The 21657-nt window shown below is 39.1% G+C and overlaps 1 protein-coding gene across 1 annotated transcript in view; it reads left to right on the top strand.

Moving 5' to 3' along the window:
* Positions 1–21657, top strand: part of Tcea1 (transcription elongation factor A1) — a 38750-nt gene that overhangs the window by 3034 nt on the left and 14059 nt on the right. Inside the window, exons 2-3 of the mRNA XM_052716710.1 lie at positions 5779–5841; positions 17500–17605. Coding sequence (XP_052572670.1) covers positions 5779–5841; positions 17500–17605 — 169 coding nt within the window. The remainder of the gene's footprint in view (positions 1–5778; positions 5842–17499; positions 17606–21657) is intronic.

Below are 21657 nucleotides of genomic sequence, written 5' to 3'. Positions count from 1 at the left end.
TTCAAGGCCAGCCTGGGCTACCAAGTGAGTTCCAGGAAAGGCGCAAAGCTGCACAGAGAAACCCTGTCTCGAAAAAAAACAAACAAACAAAAAAGATATACTTATGTCTGTTTGTTTTAGCACGTTTTCATTTTTGTTAAGTATATATGTAGGAGTAGAAATACTGAGCCATACAGTGTCTGTGTGACACTTCTTTTTAATCCTAGGTCTGGACTCCTAGGCAAACACTGTACCATTAAGCTATACCCCAAACTTACTTAACCATTTGAGAAACTGTCAAAAAAAAAATTAATTCTTTTTTTCCCCCCCACAAAGTGGCTCATACCATTTTACATTGCCATCAGTAGTACTTGACTGTTTTGATCTCACCATATTGTTCCAATACTTGTTGATGTTTATCCTTTGAATTATAGTCTTTAGTGAAATTCTCTGGGCATCTTTTCCATATTTACTGGACGTCTGTGTGTCTGTTTTGAAGGAACATCTATACAAGGCCCACCCCACCCCCACCCCCCAGCTGTCTCTTATGTCGGGTGTTTTCTGTGTTTTAATATTTCACTTGTGTACTTGACCATTTCATCTACCTCTTAGAAGCTATGTTATTCTCTTCAATATGTGAGAAGCATGAAAAGGATTTTTAAAATTATGGAAACAAGAGTATGGATTTTAATCTGGGTCAGGGGGAAATATAGCACATGTTCTTAACTGTAAGTCCCTTATGCCTCTTCTTTTTGCATGTGGAAAAGAAGGATCTTTGAATCCTCCAGTTTTATATAAATTAGGTTGTCTGCAAGTTTGAATACTGTATTTTGTAAAAGCACTTCTGCTAACAGGAACACTAAAAATGTAATCAAATAGTGTGATAGTTGTAGTTTATTTTTCAGTCAGTACTGTGAACTAAATGTGGCTTTGGAAGTTAGAGTCAGATCTTTCTTCCTCTTGCATCATTATCTATAGACGATGCTGCAATGGGCTTGATGCTAGGAGGGAGATGACTGGGGAGGGATAGAATGCAGCTTTTGTTTGGTAGTGAGTTCAGAAAGCACAACTGTCAGTGGTGGGCCAGAGGAATGGAAGACACAATTGTGCTGGATCACAGACTGTAGAGTTTTGTTGTTTTGATTTAATCCCTGGAGCTGGGTATACAGCTTGCTAGTAGAGTAATAGGTTAGCATGTATGAGGCTCTAGGTTCAATCTCCAACATTAAATAAAATTCTCTGAGATCCTAAGGGATTGCTGTCTTGTTTACTGCTATGTGCTCACACAGAATGGAGCTTATTATATGGCATTAAGAGTATCTGTTGAAGGGCTGAAGAGATGGCTTACCTGTTTAGAGAACTTACTGCTCTTGCAGAAGACCTGGGTTTAGTTCCCAGCACCCACATTAGGGGCTTACAATTAACTGTAACTCCAGTCCCAGAGGATCAGCTTTCTCTTCTGGCCTCTGCAGACAACACACACACATAAATACATGCAGACAAATACTCATACACATAAAATATGAATTTTTGAAATATTTCGCACAATACCTAGTACACAGTAACTCTCAAAGATAAGTTGTCACTTAGCATACAATCATGCTTTTTGCTAGTTTCATTCAGTTCATCTTAGTTTATTTTGTAAAGAACCTTGAATGAAATTCTCATCTTAACTGGTTGGAACACATGGTAGTTGTTGAGAACAAGCGTAGTTGCTGAATCCAATGAGTCACTTATTATTTTCTTCCTATCATAGCCTCAGTCTCCTAAACCTATTCTCACCAGAGGGCTGAGTAGAAACAGAAAGTCAAAGTAAATCTGTTGCTGCTACATGGAAAATGACTTAAATCATGTGTTGTATTACTGATGTGACATGGCATGTGTACCTTAAGAGAGGTGCCGCTTTTTTTTTTTTTTTTTGGTTTTTCGAGACAGGGTTTCTCTGTGTAGCTTTGCGCCTTTTCCTGGAACTCACTTGTTAGCCCAGGCTGGCCTCAAACTCACAGAGATCCGCCTGGCTCTGCCTCCCGAATGCTGGGATTAAAGGCGTGCGCCACCACCGCCCGGCGAGAGGTGCCGCTTTTAAGAACTACCTATAAATTTGAATTTAACTTCTTATTGATTTTTAGTCTGAAATGGATCAGAAAGTCCATGGAGATGTGGCTAGAAGAAAATGCTATCAAAAATAGAGAATACAAATAGATCTGTTAAAAGCCTTTGGACTCTTGAGAATTACAGAATATTTCAGATTGACAAGATATTATGCCTCCTCATGTATTACATGATACCCCTAAAAGGGATTTGGGCAGCGCTTAGCAATCAGACATTAACATTTCTATAGTGAATACTGTACCCTTAACATTAAGTGAGGTTAAAAAAAAGAAAAGACATTAAGTGAGGTATGTAGAACCATTAGCTTTACATCTGTTGAGACTGGCCTTTGCTGCCAAATGAATTTCTTAACTTTTTAGTTTTGAAAGTTTTTGATTTGGAGGGAGGTGAGACATATGCACATAAATGATTAAACCTCATTTGTACTGAAAAAAAGTGCTGTAGAAAGTCTTTAAGATGTATTTATTAATTTATTTTACATATATATGTAATATACACACATACATACATACATACACACACACACACACACACACACACACACACACACACACACACACACACACACACACATATATATATATATATATCCGATCCTGAGTGTATGTATATGCATCACATGCATGCAGGTGCCCATGAAAACCAGAATGTTAGGTGACCTGGAACTGGGTTGCAGGTGATTCTAAGCCGTCTGAATGGGTACTGGGAACCAAACCCGAGTCCTCTGCAAGAGCAGCAAGTGTTCTTAATTGCTGAGCCATCTCTCCAGCCCCTAGAATTTTTTTTTAGCGTTGAACTTTGGACCACTGATCTCTAACAATGTTTCACTGTATTTAGTTCACTCTAAATATGATGTATACAGAATTTTAACATAAAAAGAGATCTATAAGCCACAGATGGTTAAAACACTTTATAATAACCTGTTTCATAATTTTTCTTGTGTTTTCTTTCAAGTTTGTGGTTAAATTAAAATGTTCTATATTGATGTTGTCAGAAGAGATGTTAATACCATTTTATTCTGGAAGGTCAGGTCTGATGTCGAATGGCTTCAAATAATCATGACTGGAAATCTTTTCTTGGTTTTATTTTTTAATAGAATAACAAAAAAAAAGGGCTGGAGAAATGCCCCAGTTAAGAGCCCTAGTTGCCCAGGTTCGATTCCCAGTACCCCAGATAGTGGATAACAACTGGCTATAACTCTAGTCCTAGGGAATCCAACATGCTCTTTTAGCTTCCAAAGGCACTGGGTATGCATGTGGTGCTCAGATGCATAGGCAGCCAAAACACCCATGCACATATAAAAAATACATTAAAATTAAAGAAATACAGCATGAAAGTCTTTGCTTCTTTCTATAGAATGCACTGTGGTGAGGGAATTTTTTTTTTTTTTTTTTTTTTTTTTTTTTTTTGGTTTTTCGAGACAGGGTTTCTCTGTGTAGCTTTGCGCCTTTCCTGGATCTCGCTCTGTAGACCAGGCTGGCCTCGAACTCACAGAGATCCGCCTGCCTCTGCCTCCCGAGTGCTGGGATTAAAGGCGTACGCCACCACCGCCCAGCCTGGTGAGGGATTTTTATTGTTCCCAGGTATGCTGTGTTTTCATTGATTTTTAAGGTGCCTTGTTTTCATATTTTAAGAGTTTGGAAGGCAGCGTGAGTTACATATATAGATGACTCTTGGTAGTGTACTGTGTACTTTCACAGCAGAATGTCAAAACTTGTGGAGAGAGGGCTGGTGAGATGGCCTAACAGCATGAGTTCCATTCCTAAAACCCAAAGTGGGAACAGAGAGCCAACACTTGCATGTCATGTCACCCTCTTACTTTTCCAAGTGCACTGTGGCATGCATGCACCCCCACACATGCACAGTATGAATAATAATGATGTGCAGAGTCAGTATCATAATCTTGGAAGAAAATCAGAGATACCCCGAGGAAGTAAATAGTTATAGAAAGAGTAGATAAAGTATGGTTCTCCATGCTGCAGATCCAGCCTGACGTTAGTTTTCTTATGGATTCTTTCACAGAGTGTTTCATTACATTCATGTTTTGAGACAAAGTGTCCCTGTATGGCCCAGGCTGACCTTAAACTTGTGATGCTCCTTCCTCAGTCTCCCAGCGTTGGGATTACAGGCACCTGTTACCACACTACCAGAGCCATCACCCCATTACTAGTCTTCTTGATACAACTTTTTTTTTCTTTTTTGTTTTTTGAGACTGGGGCTCACTATGTAATCTGGAACCTGCAAAGAGTTGCCTGTCTGCCTCCCAGGTTCTAGGATTCAAGTTATGTGCTGTGCTGCCTTACCCAACCCTCTGTAGAAACAGACATTATTACATTTGAGCCAAAAAGTGATTTATAAATGTCTGGTTCTGAATATGAAGTACTTTGGTAACACCTTAGCTGATTTGTTTTATTCATATTTTCCATTTTATGTATATAATAGGCAATATATGATAAAAATAAAATTTTCATGTCTAAAAGAATTCTTGAGTTTTGCTGTTGTTGTTTGTTTGTTTAACAGTATCTGACTTCCAGCTCTTAGAGATCCATTTACCATAGCATTGTGAGTGCTGAGGCTAAAGGTGTGTACATAGCTGAAAGGATATTTTTCAGTAAGCAGAAGAAAAGGGAGTTAAAAGAAAATATACCATAACTTTTGTGTTTGTTTGTTTGTGTGTTTTTGAGCAGAGGAAATGGGGCAGAGAGTAAAGCATGGGAAATGGAGTTTTTTTCCCAGAACCCACATAAAAAAGACTGGAGGTAGGTTTGGTAGCTGTCTTGTAATTCCAGTGCAGAAGGTACAGGCAGGGAATCCCTGGAACAAGCTGGAGCACTGAATTGAGCAGGATGCTTTGCCTGAGTGTGTAAGTGGAGAGGGACTGGGGGAAGACACCTGACCTCAGACCTCTTAGCACTCTCTGACACACACAGGGAAATCCACACAGATGAAACAACAAATTAAACTTTCCTTTTTTTTTTTTTTTCCCTGTTCTGTTGAAATGTAGAGCATTAATGAAATGACTGTTTTAAGTGAAATGAAATTAAGTGAATACCAGCGTGCCCAGCATGGTGGCATATGCCTTTAATCCCTGCACTTAGGAAGCAGAGGCAGGTGGATCTGAGTTTAAGGCCAGCCTGGTCTACATAGGGAATTTCAAGCCATCCAGAGCTACCTAATAAGACCCTGTCTCAAAAAAAAAAAAAAAAAAGCAGTGGGGGGTGGGGAGGGATAGTTGGCCAAAGCTATAGGTGACACTGTTGCCCCTCTGTTCCTCTTTAATGCCAGTTTGTATTATCCTTGCATGGATAAGCACTAGAGGGGTGTAGCAGCTGTTGGGCCTCCCATTTTCTCAGTCTGGCTTTTCTCTCATGCAGCTCTTTCCAATGGAAGTCTTGGGTATGTTTTTTATTACAGTAAGAAATTTTACATTTCTTCTCGGAAGACACATTTGAACAAATACTGTTGAAAATACAATTCAAAATTACTTCACAAGTGCTAGCCATAACTCAGAAAGCAGATATTATGAACCTCTGATGTTTTAATCTCCTTTGTAAGATGATGGATGTATGTATATGCATACATGTATCTTTGTACTCATGTGAGTAGATGAGCCATTGTAAGTTGTTAATTGGCTAGTCCTTGCTTTACTTCCATGGGAATTCAATATGAACCTGTTTTATTTTATAGGCTGGTGCATTGGATTTGCTGAAAGAACTTAAGAATATTCCCATGACTCTGGAATTATTACAGGTATGTGTTTCTGTGTGTCAGAATGTTTAAATTGGTAATTGCCATAAAATAATAGATCATCTTCATTACCAATAACATGCTTTTAATCTATCTTTTTATAGAATAGATCATTCTTTTTTTAAGATGACAACATAAATCAGTCAATTGTTATAAGTTATATATGTGTTCCTCAAAGAACTTTCCAAGGTTATGGGGTTGTGAGATCTCAACGTAAAGGCTGCCCCTGGATTCCTGGCCTTGGTTTGGTCTTTCAGCATTTCACTGTAGCTTAGTGTAGGGATGAGAGGGAATCACCACTCTTCTCCCTCTTTCAGCATCAGCCATACATGCAAACAACTGAATGTCAGCAGAATGAGTACTAAAGTCTAGGTGCTCAATCTAAAGTAAGAAAGTAAGTCAAAATGTTAAAAAGGGAAGTAAGTATGGTCAATAACATGAATGTAGACTTTTCCACTAGACATACCTTGTTGTTCATGAGCATTTTTCCTTGATATTTCTATTTCATTAAATCAGAATTCAAGAAAGAATTAGGTATGTGAACCTTACTGGGGAAAATTATCTTCAGGAGTGTCTAACTGAAACTGAGCATGTTTCTCATTATAATGATGATAAAACTACAATCATTTTGGTAACATTTATTGACTGTAAAAGAAATCACAAATATTTTAATTTCCATTAACCTATATTTTTTCAAATGTATTAAAATTCATTTGCTCATCCTGATGGTTGCTTATGTTGCTTATTCTGTTTTAATATTTTAATAAGGACATAAGTGTAATACTGTACTTAATGTATAGTTGCTTTTCTTTGCAGTCTTATGTGTTTTATTTAATGTGCTTTAAAGCACTTCTGAGGAAGATGTCTGTAAGTTTCACCAGATGGCCAGAACGATCTATAGTGGAAAACAGAACCAAATAAAAGAACTTTACATGCAGACTCAAGAAAGAGGAAGCTACCCATGAAGTTGAATTTCTGGGTTCTAGGATCAGCAGCCATTTCCTTTTGGATAGTACCTTACCTCCCACCTAGGTGTAACCCTTCCCAGCAGAGAGTAGTAGGCTTATGTGGGGAAAATACATTGAAAGCAATCTGAGTAATCCCAGCATGTCATTAAGAGATGTGTAGAGTTATAAAAGTGTGGAGGCTAGGTAGGGTTTGCATTTCTATCAATCTCTAATTTTTTTCTCTTCAGTCTAATTATATAACAGATCCTTGAATTTTTATTATGGCTAACAATTGTGAATGTCAATAAATTAAGATCTTTCTCCCTTGGAGCTCAAAGACTAGGAGAAGAAACTGTATTTAAAAGCAACAGCATTGGTAACTGGAAAGTTAAAGTCTAGAAGAAAGGGAAGTTTCTGTTTTTCAAAGTTTTATTATTTTATATGTATGGATGTTTTGCCTACACATGTGTCTATGCACTATGTATCAGAAGAGGGAGGGCTTCAGATCCATTGTAACTGTAATTAACAAATGGTTGGGAACCACCATCTGGATGCTGGGAATTGAACCTGGGTCCTCTTCAAAAGCTTAACCACCAACTATCTCTCCAGCCCCAGAAGTTAATTTCTTAGCGTGATCACTTAAGGTGGGAGCTCATAAAAGCCTTCACACAGGTGATCTCCAAAGATATTCAGGTTCTCTCACAGCAGAAATAGCATGCGGAAGCAGTGTGGCATATTGGGTAGTACAGGGCAAGGAAGAGCTAGAGGCAGGATGGCATAGAGCTTCATATACTCTTAAAAGCAGTACTGCCTGGAAGTGTTAGGAGATGATATAACTAGATCTGCACCTGAAAGACGGAAGACTGACTGACTAGTGAAGTTATTCATTTATACTCTAATAGGGGAGTAAACAGATATTAGCAGTAAAAATGGAGAGAAGAGGACTTGAGGGGATTATGGGCTGGGAAATGATTATTTCTCTATATAGCCCAAGGTGGCCTGGAACTCTCAATCTTACTGCCTCAGCCTCCCAAGTAGAATGCACCAACATGGACAGCTTCTGTCAATGTTTTCTTAAATATGATAACTAAGACACAAGCGACCATAGGTGTAAACAATTACATCAAAAGGTAAAAAAAATTTTTTTTTTTTTTTTTTTTTTTTTTTTTTGGTTTTTTGAGACAGGGTTTCTCTGTGTAGCTTTGTGCCTCTCCTGGAACTCACTTGGTAGCCCAGGCTGGCCTCGAACTCACAGAGATCTGCCTGGCTCTGCCTCCTGAGTGCTGGGATTAAAGGCGTGCGCCACCACCGCCCGGCAAAAGGTAAAATTTTTATGCTTAAAAAAAATCAGTAGGAAAATGAAAAGATAGACCGGGTTCCTGCCTATAACTCTCTCTCTCTCTCTCTCTCTCTCTCTCTCTCTCTCTCTCTCTCTCTCTCTCTCTCTCACACACACACACACACACACACACACACACACACACACACACACACAGAAAGTAAGTAAGTAAAAAGAGAGCCAGAATGTGGCTCATTGGTAGAATGGTAGAGTACTTTCTTGGTTATGTATAAGGCCCTGTATTCAATGCCTGGGGGATAATGGGAAATAATATTTTCAAATCTTACCTGATAAGGATTGCATTAAGAGCTACTACAAATCAGTAAGAAAGAAGCAATCCAGACTAAAAATGGAAAAGGGAAAGAAGACATTTCTCCAAATAAAATGGAGAAAAGATGCTGTAGTCAGGAGGTGGTACCAGGAGGGTTTCTCAGTTCAAGTTGAGCCTGGGGTACACAGGGATGACCCTGACTCAAAGAAAAGCAAAGAAGGAAAAGCCAACTAGCACATGAGAAGATGCTCAGCATCACAAGATCCTTAGACACATGGAAAGCCACACCACATTTAAATCATTACTCCATACTCCCTAGAATGCATATAACCAAGAGATCCTAATACCTGCTAGCAAGGATAGAGAAACTGGAGGCTGTTCTTACTACTACTAAGAATGCATGTTACATAGAATTACTATATAATGTATCAATTCTATTCCTAGGTATGTATACAAGAGCAATGAAAAACATGTATTCACACAAATCTGTGTGATAACATGTATAGAACATGATTCCTGACAGTCCAAAAGAAACCCAAATGTCCATTAACTAGCAACAATAAATGTGCTATTTACATACTAGTATTTGTATGTGTGTGTATTTGTCTATACAATGTAATATTATTCATCTGTAAGAAGGAAAAGGTTCTGATGTATTCTACAACATAGACAAATCTTGAAAACATGAAAGAAGCCAGACATATAAAGTCATATATTATGTGATTCTATTTCTAAGAACTCTCCAAAGTTGACAAATGTACAGACACATAAGGTATTGGTTGTATAGGGCAGATGGAGGGACCCTATAGGGGGAAATGAAGAATGACTTAAAAAGTAGACAGGATTTTTGTGGGATTTTTAGAGTAACAAAAATGTTCAGAAATTCATTATGGTTAAGGATAGGAAAATTCCTTGAATATACTAGGAACTACTTGTCTTGGAGTTTCTACTGCTGTGACAAACACAGTGATGAAAAACAACTTGGGAAGGAAAGGATTTATTTCAGCTTTCATTTCCTGATCGCAGTCCATCATGGAGGAAGCCAGGACAAAAACTCAAGGCAGAACCTGGAGGAAGGAACTGAAGCAGAGACCATGGAAAAATGCTGCTCATTGGCTTGTTCTTCATGACTTGCTGAATTCGCTCTTTTATATACTCCAGAATTACCGTCTCAAGAGTAGTATTGCTCACAGTGGGCTAGGCCCTTCCACACCAATCATCAGTGAAGAAAATGCCTCACAGACTTGCCTGCAGGCCAAGTTGATGGCATTTTCTCATTTGAGGTTCCCTATACTCTGGTGACTCTGGTTTTTGTTAAGCTGACAAATAAAATACAATAAGATAAGAACTCTAACCAACACACTACTAAAGTATATAAAGGAATAAATTATGTAGCATGTAAAGTGTTTTTTTTTTAAAGATTTATTTATTTATTATGTGTACAGCGTGTATGACTGCAGGCCAGAAGAGGGCACCAGATCTCATTATGGATGGTTGTGAGCCACCATATGGTTGCTGGGAATTGAACTCAGGACCTCTGAAAGAGCAGTCAGTGCTCTTAACCTCTGAGCCATCTCTCCAGCCCCCGTAAAGTGTATCTTAATAAAGCTGTTAAAAACTAGAAGAAAAGCTGGGCAGCAATGGCGCATGCCTTTAATCCCAGCACTCGGGAGGCAGAACCAGGCAGATTCCTATGAGTTCAAGGCCAGTCTGGTCTACAGATTGAGATCCAGGACAGGCACCAAAACTACACAGAGAAACCCTGTCTCAAAAAACAAAAAAAACAACAACAAAAACCACTAAAAGAAACAGAGCTAGAGATACAGCTCAGTGAGACTGCTTGCCTAGCTTAATGTAAGGTGTCTGGGGCTTGGTCCCTAGCATAGCAAAAGATTGTTAGATGGCTAACAAATATTGCTGTATTTACTACTATCTTTGGGTAAGTTTCATCCTAAATTCTTCCTTTCACCCTTCCCTACTTTGAGTCAGCTAACCATTCTTTTGGTTTTTCAAGTCAAGGTTTCTCTGTGTAGCCCTGGCTGTCCTAGAACTGTTATGTAGATCAGGAGGGCCTCTAACTCACACAGATCTGCCTTGCCTCTGCCTCCTGAGTGTTGGAATTAAAGGTGTGCATCACACTGCCCTCCATAATTCTTACAAACTGTCCATCATTATCAAATTCCTCTCCTCAGGCTGGTGTTGGAGCTTGGTGGTGGATCACTTGCTTAGCATATGCAAGTCCCTAGCCCCTGGTTTGATCCTTGGTTTAAAAATAAATAAATGAGGGCATGCTGGATAGGTGGCACATGCCTGTACTTTCACCACTTGGGAGGTGAGGCAAGTGGTATCATAAGTACAAGTCTAGCTTGGAATACCTGGTGAGACTCTATCTCAAGATTTAAATTAATAAAACAAAAGTATCTTTTGCCAGGTATTACGGCACATCCTTCTAAGCCCTAACCAAAGAGGCTAAAGCAGCAGGGCTGCTGTGAGACCAAGGCAATTCTGAATTACTTACCATCTCCACCCCTTAACCACCACCCCAATACTGCCACCCCTCAAATCCTCTTCTCTCCATTTTTACTGCTAATATCTGTTTACTCCCCTATTAGAGTATAAATGAATAACTTCACTAGTCAGCCAGTCTTCCGTCTTTCAGGTGCAGATCTAGTTATATCATCTCCTAACACTTCCAGGCAGTACTGCTTTTAAGAGTATATGAAGCTCTATGCCATCCTGCCTCTAGCTCTTCCTTGCCCTGTACTACCCAATATGCCACACTGCTTCCGCATGCTATTTCTGCTGTGAGAGAACCTGAATATCTTTGGAGATCACCTGTGTGAAGGCTTTTACAGGCTCCCAGATTAAGTGGTCAGCTTCTATCTCATTATGTCATCGTTGTCTTCCTCCATCCCCCTTCCCCCAGATACCTCATTACATATACCTTGTTTCAAAAACCCTTGCAGAGGACTGAGCAGACAGATACCCATGCATACCAGCCATTGCTTAATCCAAGATTACAAAGACTTATTCTGGAACCATATGTTAAAAGTGTTCTTTGGGCAGGCTGCTGCTGGAGGGATGGCTCGGTGACTAAGAGCATACTGCTTGTAAAGAAATATAGTTTGCAACTCCAACCCCTTTCTGGTCTTTATGGATATAAATTTAATTGATGAAGGTCTCAGGGAGTCCTCTCTGCTCTACTCATCTGCACTTGTCCCATGCTAGCACTGTAGCCAGAAGTTTTCCTGTGTCCCACCTGGTCCACAGCCACTCAGACCCAAGTAAACATGTAGAGGCTTATATTAATTAAAACTGCTCGGCCATTAACTCAAGCCTACCACTGACTAGCTCTTACACTTAAACTCAGCCCATTTCTGTTAATCTCTATGTCGCCACATGTTCTGTGGCTTTACCTGTGTGTCATTACATCTTGCTCCCTGGACAGTGGACTGGCGTCTCCTGACTCAGCCTTCTTCTTCCCAGAATTCTCCTTGTCTGCTTATCCCACCTATACTTCCTGCCTGGCTACTGGCCAATCAGCATTTTATTAAACCAGTGTACAGAAGCATTATCCCACAAGATAGCACCTCAGTATTGTCATCTCTGTGGGTTGTAATGTATTTGGAAATAGTGAATTGTAAGTTTTCCAACTTGGTTGCCAGGATTGTTTTGGTAAAATGTTTCAGTGATTTGGGGTAAGTTACCAGTTTTACCCAAAGACAAGTCAGATTCCATTCATAGCATTGGGTCTGTAATTTTGACTTGATTATTACAAAAGTACTAACATTTAGGCTTTCCAATTCCTGAAGCCAGGATGTCTTTCCATTTATTTAGCTCATCTTTTTTCCCACAGTGTTTTGTATCAGCTACTTATTTCTTAAATCTTTTTCTTTATATATGTGTGTGTTTGCAGTAGCAAACTTGCAGTAGCAAGTTAAGATCTAGTAACTTGATCAGACAGTGATAGTGCGTGCCTTTAATCCAGCATTTGGGAGGCAGAGGCAGGTTGGATCTCTGAGTTCCAGGACAGCCAATGCTACAAAACAAACAAAAATCTTGGGAAAACTAACCAAGCAAGTGAAAGACTTGTATAATAAAAAACTTTAAGGCATTGAAGAAAGACATTGAAGAAGATACCAGAAATGGAAAAATCATCCACACTCATGGATTGGTAGGATTAATATTGTGAAAATGGCCATCATAGCAAAAGCAATCTATAAATTGAATGTATTCTCCATCAAAATTCCAAGACAATTCTTCACAGAAATTGAGAAAGAATCTTCAACTTTATATGGAAACAAAACCCCCCAAAAAACTGGATAGCTATAACATCCTGAATGATAAAAGAACTGCTGGAAGCCGGGCGGTGGTGGTGCACGCCTTTAATCCCAGCACTCGGAAGGCAGAGACAGGAGGATCTCTGTGAGTTTGAGGCCAGCCTGGGCTACCAAGTGAGTTCCAGGAAAGGCACAAAGCTACACAGAGAAACCCTGTCTCGAAAAACTAAAAAAAAGAACTGCTGGAGATACCATCATCCAGATTTCAACTCCTGTTACAGAGTCATAGTAATAAAAGCAGCATGGTATTGGCATTAAAACGGATTGATCAGTGGAATTGAATTGAGCCAGACATAATTCCACATACCTGCCAGACACCTGATTTTTGACAGAAGCCAAAAATGTACACTGAAAAAAAAAAATTAGCATCTTTAACCTATGGTGCTGGTCAAAACTAGATAGCTGCAAGTAGAAGAATGCAAATAGAACCATATTTATTTGAGTCTGCACAAGACTGAACTACAGATGGTTCAAGGACTTCAGCCTGAGACCAGATACCTTAAAGAAGAGAAAGTGAGGAATATTTTTGGAACACATTGGCACAGAAAAGAACTTTCTGAATAAGACACCAATAGCATAGGCATTAAGACCAACAATCAGTAAACAGGACCTCATGAAGTTGAAAAACTGCGTAATAAGGACACCATTATTCAGACAAAGGGTCATCTTACAGAATGGGAAAAGATCTTTACCAATAATACATTTGACAAAGGGTTAATATCTGGTATATTTAACAAACTAAAAAAATAACAGAGCATAAAACCCAATTTTAAAATGGGCTTTAGAGCTAAACAGAGTTCTTAAAAGATGAAACACAAATGCCTAAGAAACACAAAGAAATGTTCAACATCTTCAGCCATCAGGGAAATGCCAATTAAAATTTCTCTGAAATTTTCTCTTACCCTAGTCAGAATGACCAAAATGGGAGAAAAAATGATAGCACGTGCTGGAGACTATGCAGGGACTATCCATTGCTGGTGGGGGAGCATACTGGTACAGCCACTATGGAAACTGTGGAGGTTCCTTGGGATGTTAGGAATAGATCTATCTTAAGATCCAGTTATAATGCTTTTGGGCATATACCCACAGGATTTTTGGTATATCTTACTATAGAGATATTTGCTCATTCATGTTCACTGCTGCTCTATTCATAATAGACAGAAATTGGAACCAACCTAGGCGGTCATCAAACAATAAATAGGTAATGAAAATGTGTTATAGTTACACAATGGAGTATTATTCAGCTGGTTAGAAAAGTAAAACTTAATATTAAATAGATCAAGTTAGGAAAAAAATCCTGAGTGAGGTAATCCAGATCCCAAAAGACAAGTATTGCATGTTTTCTCTTATCTGTGGATGTTAGCGTTTAAGCCTTTGATATGTGTGTTACAGTCTGAATGACTACTAAGGTTAGTAAAACACCAGGGAGGGAGGGAGAAGATCTCCCAAGGAAGGGAAACTAGAATATAGTATTACAATTAAATAAAGGAGAAAATAGAATAGGAGGGTAAAGTAAGTAATGGGGAGGGATTACTAACTTTAAATGCCATTTTAAAAAACATTTGGAAATCTAATATAGCTTCCAAAAATAACATATGATAGGAATCTAAATGGAGTCACCAAATAGTAGTGGAGACAATATCCCAGCTAAACATCTTATTCTGTCACGTCAAACCTCCAGTGCCAGGAATGCATTGCATTCCTGCATTCTTGTTGGCTCATTGGCCAAAGGGCTCCTGTGGAATCCCCAAACATCACAGGCCATTGCTTTGCTCTCCACATTTGGTTTGCTCTCCACAACCTGATGCTAAGAACCTGTTGCTGAAGACATGTAAGGAACATGAAGAAGTTATGCTGATGCCTGACTAGAAGCTTCACCCCTACTGACTAGTGTTCATAGTGCTAGAAAGTACATTTTATGATACTGAAGGAAAAAAGTAGTATCACCCACCCCATTCTGTGACCTGTCTGCAAAATGTACTGGTAGAATAGTGGCACAAATGTTGTGGGAGTAAGTAACCAATCAGTTTTTAAATTGGATTTGAGGCCCACTCCATGAGATGGAACCCATATCTAAAACTGATAAGGACCTGAGACTTGATAGGTTGTGGAATAGCAGAAAAGCTAATACTATTACTTTACTAAAGGAAGAGTAATAAAATAACTCCTAATGACACATCAGTTTCTCACCTCACTCAACCCATATCAGAAAAGGTTCTTTCTGTAATAGATGGTAATTAACACAGAGACCCACAACTGGACAATCTGTAGAGAGTGAGAGACTTTGGAGTGCTCAGTCCTAAATCGGATGTTTTTACCAAAACCCTTCTCGAGGCTTGGTAGAGGAAGTGAAAAGATTGTTAACAACCACAGATGACGGATGACTCCAAGGAAACAGTGTCTTCCAGATACAACAGGACTGATGAACATACTAACTTCACTCACAGAGACTGGTAGCATATACAGGTTCAAGCCAGATGGGGTCCTAGCACTGAGAAAGGGAAGTGGACACAGTTTCCCACCTTGAACCAAGAATTTATCTGCAGTTGGTATTGGAGGGAAAGGGAAAAATTATTATTTTTTTCAATGGAGTGTGATGTGGGTATATCAACCACATTCCAGAGCAGGCCCCATGTCCAGGAGTAGTTGGCCAACAGAAAATGAACTCTGGTATTTTTGTGGACTTTTTATTTCATTTTGTCTGTCATTTTTGGTTTTATTAGTCTTTTGCCTGTTTGTCTTGATTTTCACTTCTGTGGGTCTTATGCAGTTTATTTTTTTGTGTGGTTTTTTTTTTTTTTTTTTTTTTTTTTAGAGAAAAAACAAAGGTCGTTAGGGACATGGAGAGCATCTGGGAAGAGTTGCAGGAGAAGGGAAAAACAGTAAAATATTATATTTAAAAAATCTTAATTACTCAACTAGGAATATAGCACATGCCTAACATACACAAGGCGTTGGGTTCTGTCCATAGAACTTGAAGCAAACAAACAAACAAGCTTGTGTATGATGGTGAATGGGATTTCTGAGTTGGAGCCACTTGATCTAGATGTTCATTGTGATTCTTGAGTGTGCTCAGTGCTCCACCATGTCTTTCATCATAGTCCTCCCTTCTTTCCTCCCTGCCTATTCTCCTGTCTGATTTTAAATAGAAACCCTGGTAGAAGATAGATAATTTCTCTGCGACAGTGTAACAGGCCACCTTTTAAACAGTCTATTTATAATATCTAAATCTTAGCATACCAGTTTTAGGAAAAATCTTTTAAGAGAGAAATCCAGACCTGGTTGCCCAAGCAAATAGCTTCCTATTCGTCTCCATCCTCTGCTTTCTTCCATTTCCCCAAGTGTCTACTCATTATAGGAAAAAGAAATGTGCTGTGGTCTTTTTTCACTCCACCTCAGCAGACTGATCTCTTGTTATGCAGCTAAATAATCTCCTGTAGAAAGCTGCATACTTAGACTAGGTGCCAAGCAAGGAATGGTTGGTTTTAATAATCAAAGCGTCCTGTCATCATTAAATAACTGTCACTCAACAGCACAGTTTATTCTTCTCCTTATATCTTGGTCTCCTTCAGAACCTTCTAGGATGCATTTTCTGACACTGTTGTCTGTCAGTCTATACTTCATAACTCAGTAATTCAAGTTATTTCCTCCATACATCCAAAGTTAGGATTTCTTTTAGAAAACTTGCTTTGTTATCCCCAAATATTGGGGGTGGGTGTTAAAATTTGGGGTCCTTTTCATTCTTCTGCTGTTGAACCTCACCTGCTTTGCTCAGCTTTCTGCGAGATACAACACAGGCTACTGCAGCCCACTGTGTATTCTAAATTCTTCAGCTTTTGTGCTGAGCGTTTAATAATTTAGAAGGAAGCCTTTAAGTACCTACTTACTTTTGTACCACAAAAGTATCAGCAGGAGTTTTCCTTTATTATTCCTAAACAGCTAAGAATTTCTTTATCAGGTTTTCTTCCATAGACCATGTTTTGAAAGATTGTCTACTAACAACTTGAACTTACTGAATAATTTACCATTGTTATTTACTGTTCATAATTGAGCTGTCATAGCTTTTATGGTTTTTAGTGAGTTGGAAAGAACATTCATTCTAGAAGTGGTCAAGCATAGATGGAAATTCTAGTCTTGCCAGTGAGCAATAGTATAATGCTGAGCAGGTTATATCAGTATTTCCAGTCTCTTTGTTTTTAAAAATAGGTATAATGATCTCAATGTTGAAAGGTTCTTGGGAAGATTTATATACCTAGTTATTTCAGTATAATCCTAGGATAATATTACTGCGTGTTAAATGTTATCTGTATTCTGAAATCCATTTTAATACCTAATTATATCCTGCTTACATAGAATCAAAAAATAAAGATGCCTCTTAATCTTCTCTAGGTGGTAGTTTTTGTTTGGATAGCTTTGTTAGGAGTTGCAGGCAAGTGCTCTGAGGTAATCTCTGCCATGGCCATGAGCATCTCAGCTTACCTTCTGTACACATACATTTTACATCTCACCCTCATTTCTCCCTGAAAGAATGAGTTCATTTCAGTAGTCCATTGCTTGATACCACATTTCAAAGTTGTTGATCTCAGTGATGAAGCATTGGTGACTCCAGTGTTTGATCTGAAGATATGTGTACTTTCACCAGAATGTGAATAATTGAGGGTTTTAAATCTGAGATAGAAAAGTCTGAAAAAGAAGCATGTGTGATTAATATACTGAATTGTTTGTAACAGCGTTGATGGACACTTTGTTGTTGTTGCCTTGCAGTCCACGAGAATTGGAATGTCTGTCAACGCTATTCGCAAGCAGAGTACAGATGAAGAAGTCACATCTTTAGCCAAATCGCTTATCAAATCCTGGAAAAAATTATTAGGTAAAATTGATCTTTGCTCACATATATTTATGATGTCCTGGCTTGTGCAATGGTTCCTGCATTTTTCTGTCTATGAATCTAGACTTAGTGAACTCAGTGCTTTGCAGTAAGGATGAGGGTCTTGGTTTAATTTGCTTGAAAGTGGTAGACTAATAAACTCAGTGGTCTCTGACAGTTGTAACTGTGGATAAGGTCTTTCAGGGATTTTCTCCAAAGGCAAGGTTGTACGCGCTTTCTGAAGTGATTTTAAAATAACTCTTTGTGGGTTAAGAGCACTAGCTGCTCTTCCAGAGGTCCTGAGTTCAATTCCCAGCACCCATATGGTGGCACACAGCCATCTGTAATGAGATCTGGCTCCCTCTTCTGGCCTGCAGGGACACATGCAGACAGAACACTGTATTTGTAATAAATAAATAAATCTTAAAAAAAAATATATATAATAACTCTTTGTACTTTTAGCAAGGATAAAATGACTGCCTGGACAGTAATTCCTTTGTTCAGATCAGCTTGTGTTCTTTCTTTATTTTTGGCTTTTCAAGACAGGATTTCTCTGTGTAGCCCTGGCTGTTCTGGAACTTGCTCAGTACACAAAGGCTGTCCTTAAACTCAGAGATCTACCTGCCCCTGCCTCCTGAGTGCTGGGATTAAAGTCGTGCACCACCACTGCCTGGCGTTATTTTCCATATTTAATCATCTCTCTTTTTAAAAAATCATTTGAGAGTAGATTAAGTGTGTCATTTTCGTTTATGTTATATTTAAGTATACATCTCCTCAGAACACTTTTCCTTTTCTGTCTTAGTTTCCTTCATTTATTTGAGATAGGCTCCCACTTTGTTGTGTAAGCTGGCCTGGGACTTGGGATCCTGCTTCAGACAGTCCCCAGAGAATCTAGAATTGCAGGCATGTGCTGGCATTCTCACACAAGCATGTTTTCTTATGCAAATGTAATAAAGGAAAGCAAGCATTGAGTAATACTTTAATTTACAGTTCATGCTCTAGTTTGTTGCTGTCCCTATATACTTCTTAGTTTCCTGTTAACTTGATACAAGCTAGGGTTATCTAAGAAGAGGGAACCTCAGCTGAGAAAATGCCACCCTAAGATTGACCTGTGTGCCAGTGTGTGGAGTGTTTTCTTGATTAATAGCTAATGTGGGAAGGCCTGGCCCACTGTGGATTGGTGACACCACTGGACAGGTGTTCCAGGGTTATAAAAGAAATCAAACAGCCATGGAAAGCAAACATTCCTCCATAGTCTCTGCTTCATTTCATGATTCTCAGTTTCTACCCTGCTTGAGTTCCTGGCTTGGTTGCCCACAGTGATAGATTAGGTAAGCCAGATAAACCCTTTCCTACCCAAGTTGCTTTTGGTCAGTGTTTTATTACAGCAACAGAGAAGCCAACTAAAACACATTATAATGTCCTTTATAGTTTTTTTTTAACCTCCTCCAGTATCTAGTTCAGAATTGTGTTGAGTTTTCTAATCTAACCAATTCTTTAAGCCTTTAATTTTTCTTGTATGATGGCATTTTTGAGACTATAGTAACCTTCTCTTATTCTGTTATGACACTTATTTATTTGTTTGTTTAGGCAAAGTCTCATGTAATCCAGGCTAACCTTGAATCAGTGTAGCAAACGATGACCTTAAACTGATGACCTTAAACTTCTGATCCTCCTGTCTCTGCCTCTCAAATACTAACGTTACAGGCATGCAGGCTAGAGGTGGAGGAGGTTACAGGAGCCAGAGAAACCTGTTGGTACCCACATGGAGGACATAGCAGGCCAGAGTCCAGAGGAAGCAGGTAGAGAGAAGCAGCAGCTAAAGAATCAGCCTCTGGAATTTGGAATCAAATTTTGTGGGTGGCAGAAGCCAACAGAAACAAATATCCATACATACTTTAGGAGTCTCAGATCAGCAGCTTGGTTCAGAGCAGCTGAGTTTCTTGGGAGGGAACTCATTTATGCCACTCCTGGGTTTCAGTACCAGATGAATGAAAAAAGAAATAAAAAGAAAGAACATGACTATTCCTAGGTATGCTGGAGGAGAAAGTTTATTGTAGATAAACAGGAGGCATAGCTAGAGGCAAAGAAATCTGGGAGAGTCCAGAGTGGACTTGACCCTGAGTCATGTGTAGAGAGGGAGTAGGGGAAGAGGGAGGAGAGGAGAGAGAGAGGAGAACTAGGTGCAGCAGTCAGGAGGCCCCAAAGAGGAGGGATAACCAAAATGGCTGGATTATATAGGGAGGAGCCACTGGAGGAAGGACAGTCCAGCCTCTGGGCTGGAGAATTTAGGGAAACGGGTGGGGTGTTCAACCAGGAGAGCCCTGTAACAGGTTGGGAGGAACTGAGAGATGCAGGGGGAACCGGCTGGCCAGGTCTACTTTGATAGTGTGTCTTAATTTGGGTTTATTTTTCTGTGAAGAGACACCATGACCACTCAACTCTTATAAAGGAAAAACATTTAATTGGGGTGACTTACATTTTTAGAGGTTTAGTTCATTATCATCATGGTAGGACATAGCATGCAAGCAGACATGGTGCTGGAGAAGGAGCTACATCTTGATCCCACAGGCAACAGGAAGTAAACAGTGACAGTGGGTGTGGCTTAAGCATATGTGAAACCTCAAAGCCTGCCTCCAGTGACACACTTCCTCCAGCAAAGCTACACCTACTCCAACAAAGGCACACCTCCTATGATAATGCCACTCCCTATGTGCTTAATGGGGGCCAGTTACATCTAACTGTCACAATATGTTAAATAGGCACCTCAGCCATTTGTCCTAGGTTTAAGACCTAACACTTCCCTCTTGTTTCTAGTGATGTGTTCCCTTTTTCTGATTTGTCTACTGTTTTCTCTTGGATAGATCATGTTTTACATCCACAGTTGGAATACTCCATAAGGGTATTAGATTCTTAAGTCTCATACCCAGTCAAAGTGTGTACTTTATTGTGCTTCTTGTAACAGTTACTCTATGAGAAACATTTGAAGAACCTGAAACTTACATTTGATCAGATCCCCTCCTCCAACTTAGATCCATATTTTTCCCCAACCCAGTCTTTATAGTTATGGTTACAAATTTTTATTTCTTTACTCTCCAAGTCATCAGACTGTAAGAAACTGTAAGAAAACGTTGACTTACATGGATTCTTATTCTGTATGATGGGCTGCAATCTATTACTATTCATATGTATTTACAGTGTTTTACACAGAAAATGAGATAAACTTTATAGGGTCATTTATGTATCCCAGAGAGCAAAGTATAGATAAGTGAAATAATCTCTACAGTCGACCTAAATATTTTCAAAACCGAGATCAGGGACAGTTTTGACTGGCTTAAGGTGAATGCTTCTTGTCAGTCCAATGATAATTACATTGACTCATGTTACATCTGCTCACAGTGTCTGGTCACTTTCTTCTAAGTTAGTGGTTCTCAGCCACGCTAATACTGCAACCTTTTAATACAGTTCCTCATGTTGTGGTGACCTGCAACCATAAAACTATTTAGTTGTTCATTGATAATTGTAGTTTCCTACTGTTATGAATCATAATGTAAGTATCTGATATGCAGGATATCTGAGATATGACCCCCCACCACCACCACCAGGTTGAGAATCACTGCTCTACATCTTAAAGGGTGTGAACTCTGCTGCTCTGTTGATAGATCATTGAGTTAAAGGAGATGCTGGGTGGACCATACTGATGCTGGAATGGTCTCTATGAAGATGCTCTTCATTTACTCTCCCAGAAATATTGAACTGTGCTTTAGGTAGCACGTTAACATTTTTAACTTCTTGAAAAATCACTCAGATACTATTGTTCTCTATGCCTAAGCTCTCATTTTCAGGATGGCTGTGTTCATGTGCATCCACACTCTTTCCTTTGCACATTTTCCTTTTGAACTTTCAGGTGCCATTGGCATATGAATTTCTATTTCTTTCCAAGTGACAATTTAGGAGTGTTAATTGTACAGCTATTGTGAAAAATACCCCAGTACATATGCTAACGTAATAGTTTGCTTATACTTTATATTACAATTGTGGGAAGTTGAAGATTT

Source organism: Peromyscus californicus, unplaced genomic scaffold (genome assembly GCF_007827085.1).
Source record: "Peromyscus californicus insignis strain IS unplaced genomic scaffold, ASM782708v3 Scaffold_5__1_contigs__length_169319896, whole genome shotgun sequence".
Taxonomy (NCBI): domain Eukaryota; kingdom Metazoa; phylum Chordata; class Mammalia; order Rodentia; family Cricetidae; genus Peromyscus; species Peromyscus californicus.
Note: the sequence above shows the minus strand (reverse complement) of the source record. Positions and strands in the feature narration are given on the sequence as shown.